Source organism: Falco naumanni, chromosome 14 (genome assembly GCF_017639655.2).
Source record: "Falco naumanni isolate bFalNau1 chromosome 14, bFalNau1.pat, whole genome shotgun sequence".
Classification (NCBI taxonomy): domain Eukaryota; kingdom Metazoa; phylum Chordata; class Aves; order Falconiformes; family Falconidae; genus Falco; species Falco naumanni.
This window is the reverse complement of record NC_054067.1, coordinates 16663751-16681149: the sequence shown is the minus strand read 5'-3', so window position 1 is coordinate 16681149 and position 17399 is coordinate 16663751. Positions and strand designations below refer to the sequence as shown.

The following is a 17399-nucleotide window of genomic DNA, read 5'->3' as shown; positions in this document are numbered from 1 at the left end:
GCCATGCCCGTGTCCCCCTGCCCTGCAGGCACCCCGCCAGCGGCTCCCAGCCTGCCCCTGCTGCAGAAGCCCCGCTGCACCCATGAGCAGAGGTGAGCAGCGCCCAGCAGCACTGCCCGCATCCCCAGAGCGCTGCCAGGAGCCCTTGCACAGCCTGGGCACCTCCAGCCATCACTGCATGGGCAGAAGTGGGGGGCAGGAGCAGAGATTAAATGAGAATCTGGGCCCCTGGCTGTGCTGGTGGGCACCGCGCAGCAGAGCTTCGTGCGGGCTCGTCTCCAAAGGCGAGGGAATCGCTTGCACCCTGCAAAGAGCAAGCGCTGCGGAACCCCCCGGGGCCCGCGGGCTGTGGGGGGACGCTGGCAGCCGCCGTCACGGGGGCGGCAGTGACCCAGCCTTCCACTGCATGTGCAGCCCAGAGCTGCTGTAACTCCACCTCGGAGCGGGCTCGCATCCTCGCACAGAGAGGAGACCATGGGAGGGACGGCTCGGGAGAGCCCGGAGGACTGCCGCTTTCTGGACGTAAGTTCATGGCTTGTTTTGCCACCGTGCAGTTTGTCAGTATGATAAATGTCTGATATGCATGTGTACTCATCCCTCCTTGAATCGTCAGCAGACCTCTGGCTATCAACGTTTTGTCATTAATTAGGCAGAAGCTTCCAAGACGCGAAAGAAGACCTGTACCAGATACCAGATCTGCGGGCTGCTCTTCAGTGTGCTGCTCATTTCTCTTATTCTGATATTTCTTGGTGTCAAATATCTTTGGAACCCAACACCCAGAAAAGTAAGTAAAACCCCTCTGATCCAGCCTTTCAGAGTGCCGCTCCCCCAGACAGAGCTGTCATTCCCCCCACCCCACTCATCGAAACTTTTAACTACACCCCGAAACCCAGGCAACTTTACAAAATGCATTTTCTTAGACTACAAGCATTCATGGGACTTTTAAAAATCTTTGTATTATTCATAACCAGCTTTTACTTTGTAGGAGCTGGGTTTTTTTCTCTGTCACCGCATTCTTTCCCTGACAATTACAGGGGATGGGAGCTACGCCACAAACAGTTAAAGTTACTCTTCTTTCACCGGCAGCAAATTTTATGACAAGTAAGAAAATATTTTCCATTTCATTTCAATTATCTTGCCAGAAACTGGTGGAAAAGTCATTATGCCACCACATAAAGAGGAGAGAAAGCCAGGACGCAGTGGTGATTGATTGCAATGGATTATATTTCTTACTTTAATGTGTCTGCAATGTGAGGGGACGGTGAGACAGATTAGCTTTTGGAGGAGCTCCTGCTAACTGGATTGGGCTCGTTTATTCCCAGTTCCCCAGACAGACGCTACTGTAAGCGCCGAGTGTGGCGGGGCGGCAACGGGGCTGCACATCTCCCATACATCTCTGCCCACTGCTGCCCAGCATCTTGGCAATTCTGCCAAAACTCTTTTTTTTATCCCATACCCCAAGCAAATTGCTTAACCTTGAAGCCAACAGCCTGGCCGCTGCTCCTCATCCTCCTCTCCTTTGAGTTTCCATGCTCACCCAGGAGGTCCTGCTTTGCACCCTGGCGCCAGCGGGTTTTGCCGACTCTCAAGAACGTCTCCAAAATTCCCATGTGCAGCCAAGGCAGCCCCTTTCCCACGGTGGCGTCTCCCCTCTCCTCCCTGCCCCATGCCGGAGCCATGCCAGCTCAGCCAGGCTGCCCTCCCGCCGGGCAGAGGAAGCACCCCGCTCACCGGATACTTTTGTCTGCTTATCAGCAAAGAGAAATAAATACCCCAAAAAATAAAAGAAAAAGCAATAAAAGCCATATGTGCCTCCAGGCTACTGCCAAGTCGATTATAAAGTCTCTACTGTTCCTCGAAAAACAGGGTGCGTGCCAGCTATGGGGGGAAGAGGCTGTTAACCCCTGGAGGGGAGGTTTTCTCCAAGCCAACAGCACAGAGCCATTGCTGCACCCTTGGAAAGGTTAACCACAGCACTGGCCCTCAGCATCCTCACCGGCAGGCTCTGGTGCAGGATGGAGTCCATCAGAATTTCTGAAAGCCCTTCACAACGCCTGACAGGCAGGCAAAGAGGTCACAGGAAAGCGGAGATGTTCCTGCAGTGGAGCTGCCTGCTGATGTTCCCGGTGTCCACCACCACCACGTCCTCTGCAGCCATGGGGCAGCAGCTTCTCCAGCTGGCCCCGGAGTCCTCCAGAAAAAGCAGGATGCAGGAGCCTGGAAGTTCCTAATGCTCAAAAATATAAACCAAGGGCAATCAAACTCTTTAAAGAGCAAAAAAAACCCCTTCAAGCTCCTTTCATGCAATTGGACAGTGGAAAAAAAAATCTTAAAAGACAATTTGTTCCTCTGAGGGGTGGCCTTGGACACGGTGCTGCCCTCTGCATGGCAGCATCCGCGCCAGGCAGCACAGCCGAGGAGCGAAGGCGATGAGTCAGCTAACGAGGGGTTCATCGTGGCCTCGCAGGGGGACATATTTCAACCATTTGTGAGCAAGTGTCATTTTTAGCCCTATAAAACATCTCACAGTTCTCTGAGCAGCACGGAGCCAGCAAAGCCCAAATGGGTTAGCTGGCCACTGCACTGGCAAAAGTAATTCTTTGTAAATGGAGAGGCACTTGAAGGTAAGGTGCCACCCGGGATCCTACCTTCCTGGAAATGATTTATGGCACCATGTGCATTTTGCCAGTCAAAACCGGCGGCCTTCCAGACGTTTTAGGCTTCAGACTATTTTTACCATACCATAAAATACATTGACAGCTATATATCTTTATAAAAGCTCCTGTTGACTAAGAGGAGATGCTCATGACTGCCAAGGCACACATCACTCTTCTGACTTTTAAGCAAGGGTAAAGGTACCCGGCAGTTACCACCTGCATGGCCTGTCCTGTGCCCAGGCTTCCTCCAGCAGCTGCAAAACGGTAGATGCTGATGCTGAGAACATTGCTGAGAGGGTTTGAAGCCCCTAATGGGGAGGGATGTGCAAGAACCAGGGGTCTGTGAAAGGAAGTTTAGGCTGGGACTGCAGGCAGAGCCCCTGCCCCCTGCCACGACATTGCTGGGGTCCAGGGTGTTCCCTCCTTGGCTCCGCAGCCATGCCAGGGGACAAACGAGGCTTTCCCATCCCCATGCCTCCACCACTTCCCTCCGCCCTGTGGACCTGAGTGGTTTTGCACAAGCCCTTTGCTTCCGCACAACGCCATTGGATTTGGAAAACAAGGCTCCCCAAGGCTCGGCGGCTCTCACCGCACCAGCAGGATCATTTTTGTGCTTCAAACAGCATCTGCCACTGCTCGTGCTTGCAGGGTCAAGCATCTGCAGAGACTGGAGGGCTGCTGGGCTGGCTGAGTGCAGCAAGCACCTGCGAGGAGGAGAGGGCTGCTCCCCACGGCGATGCTCACCCCAGCTCCCCGCAGGGATGAGTGCCGCTGGGGAGCCGGCTGCTATGCCCTGAAGCTCTTCAGCAGCCCTCGAGGAGGTCTTTGATTCACAGGCAATCCCTGATCTCCTCCAGGGAGACAGAGGCTCTTACCTCTGCCTTTCCAGGAAAAACAGAAGGTGCAGAGATGGAGAAAGTGAGCCAGGGATGACACAACGGAGCGAGCAAGGCAGGGACACGGTGATGGAGTAAGTGAGCCAGGGATGCAGTGATGGAGAAAGTAAGCTGGGGACACAGTGATGGAGCAAGGAAGTCAGGGATGCGATGACAGACCAAGCAAGCCAGGGAGAAGTAAAAGTGAGGTCCCTTGGGCCTGGGCTTTGTGACTCATGCCACAGAAAGCACCAGCAAAGGCTGAGCTGTGGCAAAGCTCCTGGCGCAAGTATGGGATGAGCATCTTCTCCCAGGATTGACATACCTGTCCTCCCGCAGCCTGGCCCCGTCCTGCCCTTCTTCCCAGCCCTGGTGCCTGGGAGCTGCCTCTCCTTGCACTATCCGGACGATTGTCTTGGCTCAGAGCAGGGGTGCAAGGAAGCAGCCAGCCCTGTGGCAGAGCACTCAGCATCAGTGGTCAGGCACCCAGCACCAGCCTGCTCACCCAGCAGCTGGCGTGTGAAATCGGCCGGGGGCTGAGCCGACCCCCATGCGGTTTTGGCCCTCACAGGTTTATGACATGGAACACACATTCTTCAGCCACGGCCAGAAGAAGAAGATTGTGATGGAGATCGACCCACTGGCCAGGACGGAGACCTTCAGGAGCGGGAACGGCAGTGAGGAAATCCTGGAGATCCATGACTTCAAAAACGTGAGTGCAGCAGCATTTGTCCCCAGGACCCTGCCTGCGGTCTTGCAGCAGGACCGACGGGATCCCTCAGGACACCACGGGGTCGCTGGAGCAAGCCCCAGGATGATTTGCTTCTGCGTCAGGGAGAGCAATGCCCAGACGCAGACTCCCTGGGGATGCTCTCAAAGGAAAGGAGATGTGTATCTACATACGCTTCCACCGGTATTTAATAGTGGCGTGGTTCAGTTCCAGTGAAATACATCTCAAAAGCAAGACCTAGTTATTGGATTTACCCTTGCAAAGGAATGCAATCATCATAAATCTATCCAAGCCCAGTACATTTGTCTGTCTGGAGAGCATTAAAACCTCATGACAATGTGGTAGACTCTCTCTGAAATCTAATTAAAATTTGTAGGGAAATACCCTGTGCAGTGGCATATGGCAAAATTTTCAGCTAATAGCCTAGCAGGAACTGGGGGCTCAATGTTCATATAACCATAACGGTCAGATGCTACTCTGCATATTTTTATTTATGATAACGAGAGCTCGTGATAGTTATAAGGAGAAGGAGAGCAAAGTAAAATTTTATGACTGTCTGCCTTAAAATGTTTGCAAAAAGCCCGATTCTCCCAAACCATAAAATGCAATATCCCTTAGGAGAACCTGTTAGTACATCTTAGCACCACCGCTGAACAGAGTTTGCACAAAAACATCAACAGGAAAAAGCCTCCTCCAGCTGTACCCTCCATATGATGGGGTTATTTATCCTCCTGCTTTGCCCTGATTGCTTTTTTGCTGTTTGTTCTGATGCTGTAGGGAATAACTGGCATCTTCTTTGTGGGACTTCAAAAATGTTTCATCAAAACTCAGACGAAAGTCCTACCTGAGACGACAGAGGCCAAGATCCCTGAGCTTGAGGTAGGTGAATCAAACAGGACCCCCCCTCTGCCCCCGGGAAGCCCACTCCTCTCCCTGGCACTGGGAGTGTGGCCGTCAGCCCCACCGCCCTCTCATCTGCTCCAGCCTTCCCAGAGATGCTGCAATAAAGAAATAATGAGTTGTGATCGCTTCATAAAATGATCTTATTTCAGAGGATTGCTTCTAAAAACAAGTGGAAAGAGACAGGATTAGACAGCCAACAGACAAAAACCTCTCAGCACAATACCGGAGATCAAGAACAATAATCCTGTTGTAGTCAAAAGGTCGCAAGGCAGCTCAGGATTAGCAGGCACCAAAAAGTCAATCAAACTGTTTTCTCCAAGAATTGAGCCTCGCGTTCTCAAGCAGAATGAGGCAGAAGTAATGAATTTAAAAGAGCAGCCGTGTTTAAGAAATGCGATTTGAGAAAGCGCTTGGCGTACAGCCCTGGGAGGTGGGAAGCACCAGGCTGCAGCACCTCCCGGTCCCCCCCAGACCTGTCTCCCACGGATGTGCCTGGTGGCTTCTTACACCCCTCCAGTTTTTGCCCACCACATCCTGCTGCAAGGAGTCAAGCGCTTTGCCTGCTGCATGGAAAAAAAGTGGTTTACTCCATATTTTAACCCCTCCTTGACAGCGTAACCCGGGGTGATGGCTCAGTCCCTTGAAAGCAGTTGTCCCCTGTCCCCGTCCCCATCCCCAGGCCCCAGCGGTGGCACAGCCCCACCACAGCACAGCCTTCCCCCTCCTCCATTTCGTGATGGGGGTGTTAGCAGACTGAACCCCCCCCAAGGAAGCTGTTGCAGATAAAACACCAGCAGGACATGCGTTTGAAACGAAGCGTGGGCAGAAACATTCCCCCGATTCATGACCCAAATTCCCAGATACCGATTCTTTGATTATGCTGTAAGAAGCTAATATATTTTTTCGGCTACCTTCGTAAAAGGAATATGACTTCCCAGGCTTTAGCAGAACATTGCCCCGGGTAGAGAGCTAAAATGTAAAACCCAGTGAGATAAATGTAGATTTAAGCTCTAGCCATCTCCTCCCAGAGCCCGCGCGGTGCCAGGTCCCTCATGCAGCACCTCCCCAACCCCCCAGCTTTCACCAGAGGCTCCAAAAAAGCCTCAGACTGGGTCGGGTTGTGTTGGCTCTTTCCTAAAACTTCCCAAAACCATAAGGAAAAACTCTGTAAAAGAGAAATACAGCTCCAGACACCTTCTGGAGAGAAAAATGCCATTTGCCAGCTTGCTCTATGGGCCACCACCACCAACATACATGACGTTGCCTTGGCAGATAGCTCGGCACAGACCCATCCAATAATCTTTATATATCGCCCTCCCTAAGCACCTGCCAAAACACACCATGGACTAATGCAACAGCAGAGACATGTGGTATAAATTACAGAATACAGCCACGCAAAGAATTCCTGTGAGGAATAAATTAAAAGTGTTCGATCACAAAATCGGTAGCAGAAGGAGAGAGAAATTAAATAGTAAGAGCAAAGCAGAGAGGAGATGTTTTAATCTTGGGTTTTAAATGAGCTGGGGTGCTCCAGAAGGTTCTTCCAGATGGTGGGGACTGCACAGGAGAAGGCTCTTCAAGCATGATGAGTGGAGAGAGGAGAGAGCAGGGGGCAGTGGCTGAAAACAGGCAGGAGAGACAAGGCTCACAGTGGGTGTCCCAGCCTGAGGACCAGCAGGGCATTGCACGTGCACCCTGCGAGCACCACCAACCAAGGCAGATGAAGTCCAGCTGCTCTCTGGGAGGGGAGAGGGGCCTCTGGGTAAGCCAAGGGGAGGAGAAGCAGCCGGCAGTGGGGAAAGAGTGTCTCACCACACCGGGGTGAAAACGTTGTTCTTCCTCCAGGGAGAAGAGATCACGACCACCTACTTTGAGCAGTCTGTGGTCTGGGTTCCTGGGGAAAAGCCCATTCAGAACAAGGAGTTTCTGAAGAGCTCCAAAATCTTTGACATCTGCAGAAACGTGACCATCTACTGGATCCACCCCACGCCTATAGCAGGTACAAGGAGCCATCTCCTCCCTGAAGTGTTTGTGACACCCCTCACCAGAAGCAGCCCTGCCACCACCCATGTCCCCCTCTGCCACGTCCCCACTGCGACGTGGTGGGAACCCGTTTCCACAGCCTTGTACATCTCAGACATGAACACGTTGGCCACAACCAAGAGAGAGCAAGGCAGATGTAACAGCAGGGGCTGAAGTTTCTCTCTGCAAAGCACTTGTCTCTGTCGGCTCCCCACTGCCCTGCACTTTGCAGAGTGGCCACCTTCCTCATAACAAGGCAAAAACCCACCCCTTTGTACCTGCAAAGAAAGCAGCGCTGCTGGAAACTGGGACGCCTAAATTCTAGTCACTGCATGAACATCAGAGCACGAGCAGACATCTGCATCTAAATCACACAACGGGGTTGCCACCTCCAGCTGCTCACTACACAGTCCTCACAGAGGTTGCGGCCTCTGAGATCTGCCAGTGTAATTACCCGCTGTCTCTAACCCACTTCTATCCGAATGAGCTAGTTTTAAAAAACCAACTGAGAAAACTCCCTCCGCTCTGCAGCCGCAGAGGCACATCTCGCTCCCCACGGGTACCAGTCAGCCCACGGCCACTGATGGTCCTGGCAACAGAGGATGCTGTCCTCGGCTGCTGTCCCCTTTTGCTTCCTCAGTCCCCGCTGTTAGATCCCATCTGCAGTTGAGTTTTAGCAAAGGAAATTTACATCACCGTAGGTTTTACCTAAGCTGTGGGTGGTGTAGCTGGGTCTAATCTGCCCCAAATCATGTCACTTTGCTGGGGCTGTACAAATCCCTTCCCACCCCCAGCAGTACAGCCCACCATGAGGATGTGCTTCCCTGCACCTGCAGCCCCGTGGAGGGGATGCCAACACCACCCCTGAGCACAGGGTGGGGGTAGGACATGTCTTTGCCCTTTCCTCCCACCATATTATCTCCTACAGCCCTACTTCCAAGCCTGGTAAGAGCAGGAGGCAATGGAGCACAGCTGGTCTGCTGGTGGGCTTTTGGGCTTTTCCTGGACATTGGCACTAAATTTCGGTAGAGACATTAATGCCTGCTGCTGCCTGTGTCCCCCCACTCCCTGGCTGTTGACAGCAATGTTTGGGCTCTTCGTGTAGCTCCTGAGCTGGCCAACCTTGAAGGGACAGAAGACGATGACCCTGAGCTGCTTCTAGACAACCAGAGCTGGCTGGATGGGGAGAGCGAACACGAGGCAGAGAAGGATGTGCAGCCAGGACCCAAGCGTCGGGCACGGCAGCTGACCGAGGAGGATCTGCCTGTCAATGACTACGTGAGTGCGGGCAATCGCATCCCGGGGTGCCCTGCCCATTGTCCCACATGTCCTGGTCTCACTCCTGGGGTTTCCTGCCCGCGTTCCTAGAGTACTCTGGTCATGCTTCTGGGTGTCCTGGCCACAGTCCCAGGGTGTCCTGATTGTGTTCCTGGGGTGTCCTCGTTGTGTTCCTGGGGTGCCCTGGCTGTGCTCCTTGGGATGTCCTGCCCATGCTTCTCGAGTACTCTGTCCATGTTCCTAGGGTGCTCTGCCCATGCTTCTGGGGTGCCCAGGGTGTCCTGTCCACGCTTCTGGGGTATCCTCCCTGTGTTCCTGGGGTGCCTTGGCCATGCAGCCTCTTGCTGCGCTGACACTGTCTCTTCCCAGCAGTCAGAGAACGGGCTGGAGTTCCACCCCTTGTGGGACGAGCGAGGCTACTGCTGTGCCCAGTGCCGCCGTGCCAACCGCTACTGCCGGCGGGTCTGCGAGCCCCTCCTGGGCTACTACCCCTACCCCTACTGCTACCAGGGCGGGAGGGTCATCTGCCGGATCATCATGCCCTGCAACTGGTGGATTGCGCGGATGCTGGGCAGGGTGTAGCACCCACCGTGCAGCACCTAGCGCTTGGGTGCTTCCCCGTGCCCACCTGCCGCGCTGCCACCCATCCAGATTGTCCTGACATAGCTGACACGCAGGTTATCTGCTTGATTGCTGGTGAGTGTGCAAGTGTGCAGACGATGGCACCCTCACCATGTGTGCACAGCCTGTCCCCCTCCCCCAGCACCCTGCGCTGCTCCCACGGGGTTGGGGGAGGCTGTGCTCGAATGCATCGTTGCCATGCTGAGCAGCAAGAGGCAAACAATAAACGTCTTGTATGAGCGATTGCAAAGAAAATGGAAAGTTGTTTAGTCTCAGTCTGTGATGCTTAATGGGTCTGAGAAGTGATCTAATTGCTCGGCTGCCTCATCACAAGCATCCATAACTCAGGTACCAGGACTGCTGGCGCTCGCCTCGCTGGGAACGTGTGGAGGTCCCTAATTTGCTCCCTGACAGCGCTGGTAGTTGTCCCGACCCTCTGTTCCAGCATGCTCCAATATGTTCAGTAGTTACTAGTGACAGCTCAGGGGTGCCACCAGTCCCCTCAGGAGCAATGTGCAGCACAGCAGCGTGCTGGCAAGGCAGAGGCAGGAGCAGGCACAAGGAGTCCCCCAGGGAAGTGGGCAGCCAAAGCCAGAGGGAGAGGAGGTGCAGAGGACCTCAAGTGCCATCAGCTGTCCCCAGCCCTGTGACCAACAAATGGGCAAAACCCAGGAGGGAAAAAGTAAGTCCTTGATACCGCAGCCACCCTGAGCAGGACACTGCCTGCAGCAGTGCTGACAGCTAACAGCCAAAATCCCCGCGCACCCCCTGCGCAGCCCCACCACTCACGGCCTCAGTGCTCACAGCAGACCCCAGGCTCTAGCTTTCACCCCAGGGAGCCAGCTGCTGCCGAGGAGCTTTGACATCCCACGGGTGTCACCAAGGGAAAGCCTCTCAGTGTCACTGAGGGAGCATGCACTGCCACAGCCGGTGCTTTCCAGGCAAATGCCTGGACAGACAAGCCCACCCAGCTGTACATACAGAGGAGAGAGCAGAGGTCAGGCTCCACTTGCTGCCGCTGTGACGGGTGCCAGCCGTGGTGTCTCCGGGGCTGTCAGGCGCTCCCTGCATCCCTGTGGCTCCTGCAGGGACATGAGCACTTTTTAAGGGCAGTTCCTTCTGTCCCTGCTCACGGCTGTGCTGACAATGTGGTTAAAATGCTGGAAGCATGGTGCAGCAGAGCTCCCCACACAGCATCCCAAGGGACACCAGCCAGCCTGGGGGACACCAAGCGTTTCCGACAAGTCCCCCGAGATATTTATGCCCCTGAGAGGGGGCACTGATGCCCGCAGTGCCTGTTGCTGGCTGTGGGGATCAGCAGACTGGACAAGCCTATGTGCTCCCCAGGTCAGCACCATCAATGCTAGTTTTCCTGCAGCAGTTTGGAAACCTCCAGGCTGCCCATCCCACCTTCTGCCAGAGCCATCCCCTCCCCACCTGGGAATGAAGCTGCATGCAGAGCCAGGCGCACAGACCAGCGCCGGGTCACTCCCCTCTGTGCAGGCTTTCTGGTGAGGATGGGTTTAGCCAAGCCTGGCCCTGCTCCTCTCACGTTCCTGCCCTGTCTCCATCCATCCATTGCCATCGGCTGATCTCTCCAACCCAGCTTCTGTGCTCTGCCGCACTCTGCCGCACCGTCCTGACCCAGGAGGCTTTTGGGCAGCCAGGAGCTGACAACAGTCCGATTTACTCACCCGGGTTCAGCGCGGCATAAGGATTTTGGTTGTTCCCCTGTGGGTTCCTCGCTGTGGGGCAGTTTGGCTGCAGCAGCTCACCCAGCACTGAAGCAGTGTTTGCCAGAGGGCTGATGCTGACAAGGGGCCACCACTCCTACGCGCAGCGTAACTGCTCCTTTTACACCTGCCTGCTTCCCCGGAGCAGGACAGAGAGCCCCAGCAGCCGGCTGGCTGCTCCAAGCCAGAGCCCTTCTGGGTTTGTTCCTGACACCTGAAGATCCCAAGCTCACCGGAACGGAGCTTCACCACACCACTGCATCATCAGGCTCAGTAAGGCAACGCCTTGCTGACAAAACAGCCCAAAGATGAGCGGTACCAAACAAACACAACAGCTTAAACCCACGTTTCTTGCCCTGGGAAGAGGCTGGGGACGAAGGCAGGTCCAGCAGCGCTGCCTTACCCTTTGCTCCGCACCAGTGGCCAACTGGCAAAGGATGCACACGTTTGCACAGGGCTGAACTCACCCACCCGGCTCCTGGGCTGGGATGCTCCAGGCCTTCTGCTTCAGCACTGTTACACAACCGCTGTTATGAAGAAAATTCAATTACAGAGGTTATTTGTAAGTGCAAGTGCACTGGTGAGCATCGGAAAAACACAAGCTGCGATGGTCCAGAGGTTACTGGCTGGCCCGGGGCGAGTGGATTGCCTCCCAGGGAGGGTTGCTGCTCTTTGCAGCAACTCAAGCAGTTATTTCCAGGAGATGAAAAGAAAAGCTAAGGTGGTTTCATAGAGTAAAATATCTTAATATTTATTGTGTTTTGGGACAAGAGAGTTCTACTCAATACACAAAACGAGTTAAAGCAGCATATAATACTGACAATCAAGTCACAGCTGACTTGGTGCAAGGACACCTACCAAGGTAAAGGCACCAGAAGCTACATCACCAAACCTTGCTACAGCTTACAAAGAATCACTACAGCCTGTACTTAAAAAAGTACAACTATAAAAAAGTATATAAAACCCAGGGCAGGGATGAGAGAGAGCTTGGCAACACACTGAGACCTTGCTGAGCCAAGGGCTTCAGGCAGGCACGGATGTGTTTTAACAGGGCAACAGCCCCATCTCGAGAGCAACCACGTCCGGAGAGCGAGGGGACACCGAGGGGCTGCCAGAGATGAGGGGAAGCCTTGCTTTCCCAACGGAGGCACCGAAGATGAGCACTGGGAGTCCCACGAGGCTGCCTGCATGGTCAGCTCGCCACGGCACTCGAGTGCGCCGCCAAGGAAAGAGCCAGGGGCTGCGGCACCCGGAGGAGCCCGCTTGCTGTAACCACCGCAGCTACACTAATTATCCCACGTGGTGGCACAGCGGAGTAGTGTTAGGACAAGTCCCTGAGCGCACCAGGACAGCTGCTGCACTCGTTTCTATAAGCTAGTGGAAAAGAAGATCAGTCAGTTCAAAGCCAGATTTCACGAAGTGGCAGCCAGAGGAAAACTGGAGGTGGTGGCATCCTCCTTGGCCACGGAGAGTATACCCTGCAACGCACAAGACAAAGCGTTAGCAGACGAGGCTGGATTTATACACAGCTTAAAATGACATAGCAGACAGTCTTGCAGGTGCCCTCTGTCCCCACACGCCCCCACACGTGGTACCCACTGCCACGCTGAAGGTCCCCAGGGGCTACCAGGCAGCAGGCAGGGATGCAGAGGCAGCCCACCGAGCTTACATCACTGGACGGACATACCCAGCCACAGCCACAGCGCGCTGGGGGCCAGCTACACGGCTACACCATCTCGTACTGATTGTTCGTGATGTACTGGGACAGGCAGCAGGCAAGAATGATGCCAACCAACTGAAGAGAATAAAAACACATACATCAGAGGTAGCCAAAAACATGATGCAACGTTTTAGGGGGAAAGCCTGACAAATTGCTCCAGAGCATCAGTTTTATAAAATCCAAGGATGTGCAGTAGGATTTATAAACCACAACATGGGCTGCTGTGCCCTGCTTCAGAATAACAGAGAGGCCAAAGCAGAGGATCCTGACACGCATCAGCCAAACAAGCTCCTCACGGGAGGTGCTGTGTCCCATCCTGTTACATTTTGCTTCATGAAGCATCTACAGCTTTATGGTAATTTTGGAGATTACACAGATTATCTGGAGTGTCACAGCCAATTACACACACAAAAGAACACCTCTCAAGCAGCCACCTCTCCCTGTTGCAAGGACCATGGAACGAATGGTTTCGCATCAGCATCTGAAGGACACGCTACCGTCATCACAACGTGGCCTCCCAGCCCCCCTACGCAGACATTTAGGGCCAGATCCTGCAGGAGTTTGACCTCCACAAGCAAAGTTAGAGGCACATTTGCATGATGGCTCCCTGCCGGCCACACAACACAGCAAGGCTTGCTGAAAGAGCCATAAAAGCCAGGAGCCAGTTACAATTCCCAAGCCTGGCATCAGCCGAGATAATTTCACAGCTGGGAGTGTGCAGCTCACACTTTGTGTGTCAGTCACATCTTGGTGACGCCACAGTGAGCACAGCCCAGCTGAAGAAGAAAGTGGGGTGAGTGGCTGGGCAGAGCAGAGCAACTGCAGCTCCTGGGCTCTCCCAGCTGCAATCGGAAGCACTTGGTAGCACAAGCTGCAGGCAGGGGCTGCTGGCTCCCGCCTCTCCCCCAGCTCGGTCCATCCATTACGGGAAACGCACGACGACACACTCATTACGGGAGAAATATCTTGGCGGGGTTCCTTCTCCCCATGCTGGCATGGTCACCCAATGGTCCCAGGCGGCAGCACCTCAAAGCTCATGCCACAGCCTCTGCGCGCCGGGCCAAGGGCAGGGGGAACTCAAGCCCCTCCAAAGTCAAGGCCAGCCGAGCCCACTCCGCAGCTGCTCAGTGCCGATTGCCCAGCAAGCTTCCACAAACCAGCTAAAGAAGGGCCGGCTGTGCATCCTGCAGCTCCCACTGTGGAGCACCGGAAAACCCTCGGCACTTCGGGAAGCCCCACGGCAGCGTCAGCATGCCCAGCGCCCTGCGCGGCGGAGCCGGGGGCAGGGGCCTCCCGCTTCCTGCGGGGATAAGGCCTGCCGGAGCGGGGCTGGCGAGCGTGACACCGCTGCGGCTCCTGCAGGAAGCATCCTACAGGATAAAGTAAAGGAGATGGTGGGGAGCAGGAGGGAGAGGACACAATTGCAGGGCAAGGCAGTGTGTGGGGTGTAAGCTGCCAGCACAGGTGATGCCCCACCGGTGCTCACAGGGACTCAGCCATGCAGAATTGATGCCAAAACACCTCTCAGATAAAAAGGGAGGTCAGCGGGTAGGAAAAGGAAGGGCGCAGATTTGATCCCTGCCAACAGCAAATGCAGGGAGTTTGCCCAGCACAGCACAGGCTCGGTTTGGTTTTTCTTGAAGTCAGTTGTTTCATACAGGGGCTATTCTCAGATAAGCTGGGCTCACAGAAACAGAGCTGGTGCTTCAGTCCTGGGTTTAAAAGACTGGAGACTGCACAGTGGTGAGATTAAACCCAAGCGGAATCTGCAAAATAGCTACTCCTCCCTGGCTGAAACAGGACGTGACTTTTGTGCACACACCAGGCTTTGCACGGAAATTAAATAACCTCCGGAGGCACACTAACTTTGCTCTGCACTCCTCCTGTACCAGGCAAAGGAGATTTACCTGGAAGCATGCAATGCCAAAGGAGATTCCAGCCACAATGCTCATTTTTGACTCCATCGTTGACGTTACCAGGAAAAAACAACCCTGCAGAGGAGGGAAAGAGAGCACATGGGTCCAGTGCTTTTCACCCCCCAGGAGTGCAAACCTCCCCAGAGCACCAGCAGCTCCAGGGGAAGATGCTCCCACAGGCTGCCAAAGGCTTCTGGCTGTCAGCCTCTTGCCTGACCTTGGCGAAGTTATTTCCCTATCAGCACCGCAGCAGCCAGCCTCCCAGCCCAGCCGTTATCAAGGGGAGTGCTGTCCTTGGGCTGTTCCCAGTGGTAGCATTGGGTTGAGCAAGGTGACTCATCAGAGGAATGGCCCTTGCATCACCAGGCCCTCCCTGCCAGATGAGGTCACCGCGCTCACTGCCGGGTCAGGACTTTGCACAGTCGGAAGACACCAGCACTGACGAAATGAACTTTACTGGGAAATAACCTCCTTATTCACCTGTTCTCCAAAACACACAGCTCCTAGTGCAAACGTTTGGGGACCTCCAAAGAAGGAGTGGAGGGGCCCTCAGGCAGGAGGGAGGGCTCGTTCCTCCATACCTTTCCCCTGCCTCCATCCCAGGGGAGTCCCTGGGCCACAGGACACCTGCACAAAGAGAGCAGTTCTCCTTTCAAGCCTCCAGTGAAGGGCAAGCCCTTCTCCACCCACCCAGATCTGCCCTCTCCACCTCCAGGACTGGCAGGGAGATTTTTCTAAGCTGAACTCACATCCACAAACACTTTCAGCTTGGCTTTACTTGGGTCTTTCAGATCCTCCTCCGAGCAGTCATCCTGGCTCTTGCAGCAGCTCCGTGGGATACCCTTCTGGGTGAAGTACTCAGTCCTTTCCCAGTCCGAGTAGTTCTGCACCCCGCAGCAGCGCAGCTGGAGGGGGAAGCACATTTGGGGAGCACAGTCACACCAGGGTACTGACCCCCTGGACCCACCATGACTCCCATGGCTCCCCTGCCTTTCCAGCAACTGCCCCCATCTCACCCAGGGTCTCCTCCCAAACTCAAAAGCCCGTGGTGTGAAAGGACCCCCAGCACCGCGCCAGGGATGCCGATGCTGTGGGGGTCCCAGGGGATGCCCCTGGGCAAGGCGAGCAGACCCACCCACCGCCAGCCAGACGCCAGCCTGGGGCACTCACGGTCCTCTGGATGGTGTCGACGGCCTCACTGTGTCGATCCGCGGTCATGTTGTAGTCCCTCAGGGCCAGGTTGAGGTTACTCTCGAAGTTTGTCTTAATCTGCAAGAGAGAGGTCTCTGTGGCCGTGCTGTCCCCTCCCGCGCTTCAGGACCCGCGGCCCCACATTAGTCACCTCTCAGTGTCGGCAGGAATGACTGGCCGCAGCCAGCAGACATCACCCCGGCCACCCAGGCAATTAAACCCAGGCAATTAAAGGGCAGGCTGGGATGCGCCGTGGCGGCAGGGATGCTGCATGTAATAACAAGGACCCGTGTGGTGCCAGCTCCCCCCTAAGCAGGCTGCTCCGTGGCACAGGAACCCTCAGAGGAGCTTTAATTACAGAAATTATTGCAGAAGATAGATCAAAGTCCAAAATTAAAAGTCCAGGGCTACTCTGCCTGTTCTGACGGAGGGGCAGCATGCCGTGTCAGGTGGATCCCGACCCAGCCTGGCCCTTATGGGGATCTTATGGGGCCTTCTAGGGACCAGGCTGCTCTTTGGGCTGTTTTAACCCTATGTTGGCTAAACTAAACGCTGCTCCCAGCAGCACCTCTGCCCCGCCAGTGACACCTGCAACTGCTCTTGCATTAAAGCCTGCCTCAAACTCGCCCCGCAGCATGGGGAAGCAGCAGTGGGTGCCCAGCTCACCTCGTGCCTGAAGACGAACCCCACGACGGCAGCCACCAGGACGATGAGGAAGATGAGGGACAGGAGCATGGCGTACTGCAGGCAGAAAGGGCGGGATGGGACAGTGTGGATGGGATGGGGCAGGATGGGATGAGATGGGGAAGGACAGATTGGGGTGGGATGGATGGGATGGGGTGGGATGGGGTGGGATGGATGGGATGGGGTAGGATGGGTCGGGATGGGGACTGCATAGGGAGGCATGGGGAAGGATGGGACGTGCCAGGATGGGTCAGGACAGGTCGGGATGGGTCAGGAGTGCATGGAACCCCATCCTGCCCTGTCCGGGACCACCCACCAGCTTGAGCATCCAGGTGCTGCCGCGGCAGGTGGCGAAGCAGCCAAAGGTGCCCAGGAGGACAACGACAGTGCCAGCGCCCACCAGGACGAAGGGGACATTGGTGGCCTTCTCGTCCAGCAAGGAGAAGTAGACGGCCAGGCTCACCCTGCCCCACACGCCCACGGCCAGCAGCACGATGCCCGACACCTGGGGAGAAGGGAAAGCTGCTGTGGCTCGCGACTGTCGTGACAGGGCAGCGCGGCGGCGATATATCGCGGGGACAGGAAGGGCCGGGGCGGCCGCGGCTCGGCGCTCACCCAGAAGACGAAGGTGTAGGTGAGCAGGACGCTCTTGAGGCAGGTGATCACCGGCTTCGTCTGCAGCCGCCGCGACGGGGACGCCATGGCCGACGCGGGCCCTCTCCTGCCGGCCGGGCCCCGCCGCGCCGCGCCGCCCCGCCCCGCCCCGCCCCGCCGGCGGCGCCCGAGAGGCGGCGGAGGCTGCCGAGCGCTCACGGAAATGGCCGAGCGCGCCCGAAGGCGGGCCGCTCCTCCCCAGCGGGGCGCCCCCTGCCGGCCCGCGGCCACGCCGGGCCGCCCGTCCCCGCTCTCCTGCCCCAGCGGCTGCCGGTGCAGCCCCCGCCGCCTGGCCGGGTGTCCCCCCGCAGAGCAGGGACCGGCCATCCTGGCCCCCAGCACATGGCACGGCCACCATGCCGGCAAGCGACGGGCATCCCCGCGCCCTGCAGCCCTGCACAGCCGCCTCCTGGCA

General features: G+C 55.9%; 2 protein-coding genes across 2 annotated transcripts; one reads left to right on the top strand and one right to left on the bottom strand.

Annotated features, from left to right (window-relative positions):
- Positions 1-387: 387 nt before the first annotated feature.
- On the top strand, positions 388-9341 carry TNMD (tenomodulin). The gene is made up of 7 exons (XM_040614850.1): positions 388-522; positions 650-784; positions 4104-4244; positions 5040-5141; positions 7011-7164; positions 8293-8465; positions 8838-9341. The coding sequence occupies exons 1-7, from the start codon at positions 475-477 to the stop codon at positions 9045-9047; spliced, it is 963 nt and encodes a 320-aa protein (XP_040470784.1). The 5' UTR covers positions 388-474; the 3' UTR covers positions 9048-9341.
- Positions 9342-11554: 2213 nt separating this feature from the next.
- TSPAN6 (tetraspanin 6) lies at positions 11555-17091 on the bottom strand. Its single transcript, XM_040614701.1, has 8 exons — positions 16946-17091; positions 16647-16835; positions 16313-16387; positions 15626-15724; positions 15205-15360; positions 14447-14530; positions 12507-12614; positions 11555-12297 (listed from the first exon to the last, which is right to left on the bottom strand). Exons 1-7 carry the CDS (start codon positions 17030-17032, stop codon positions 12546-12548), a joined length of 759 nt encoding a protein of 252 aa, XP_040470635.1. The 5' UTR covers positions 17033-17091; the 3' UTR covers positions 11555-12297; positions 12507-12545.
- Between the last annotated feature and the right edge of the window lie 308 nt (positions 17092-17399).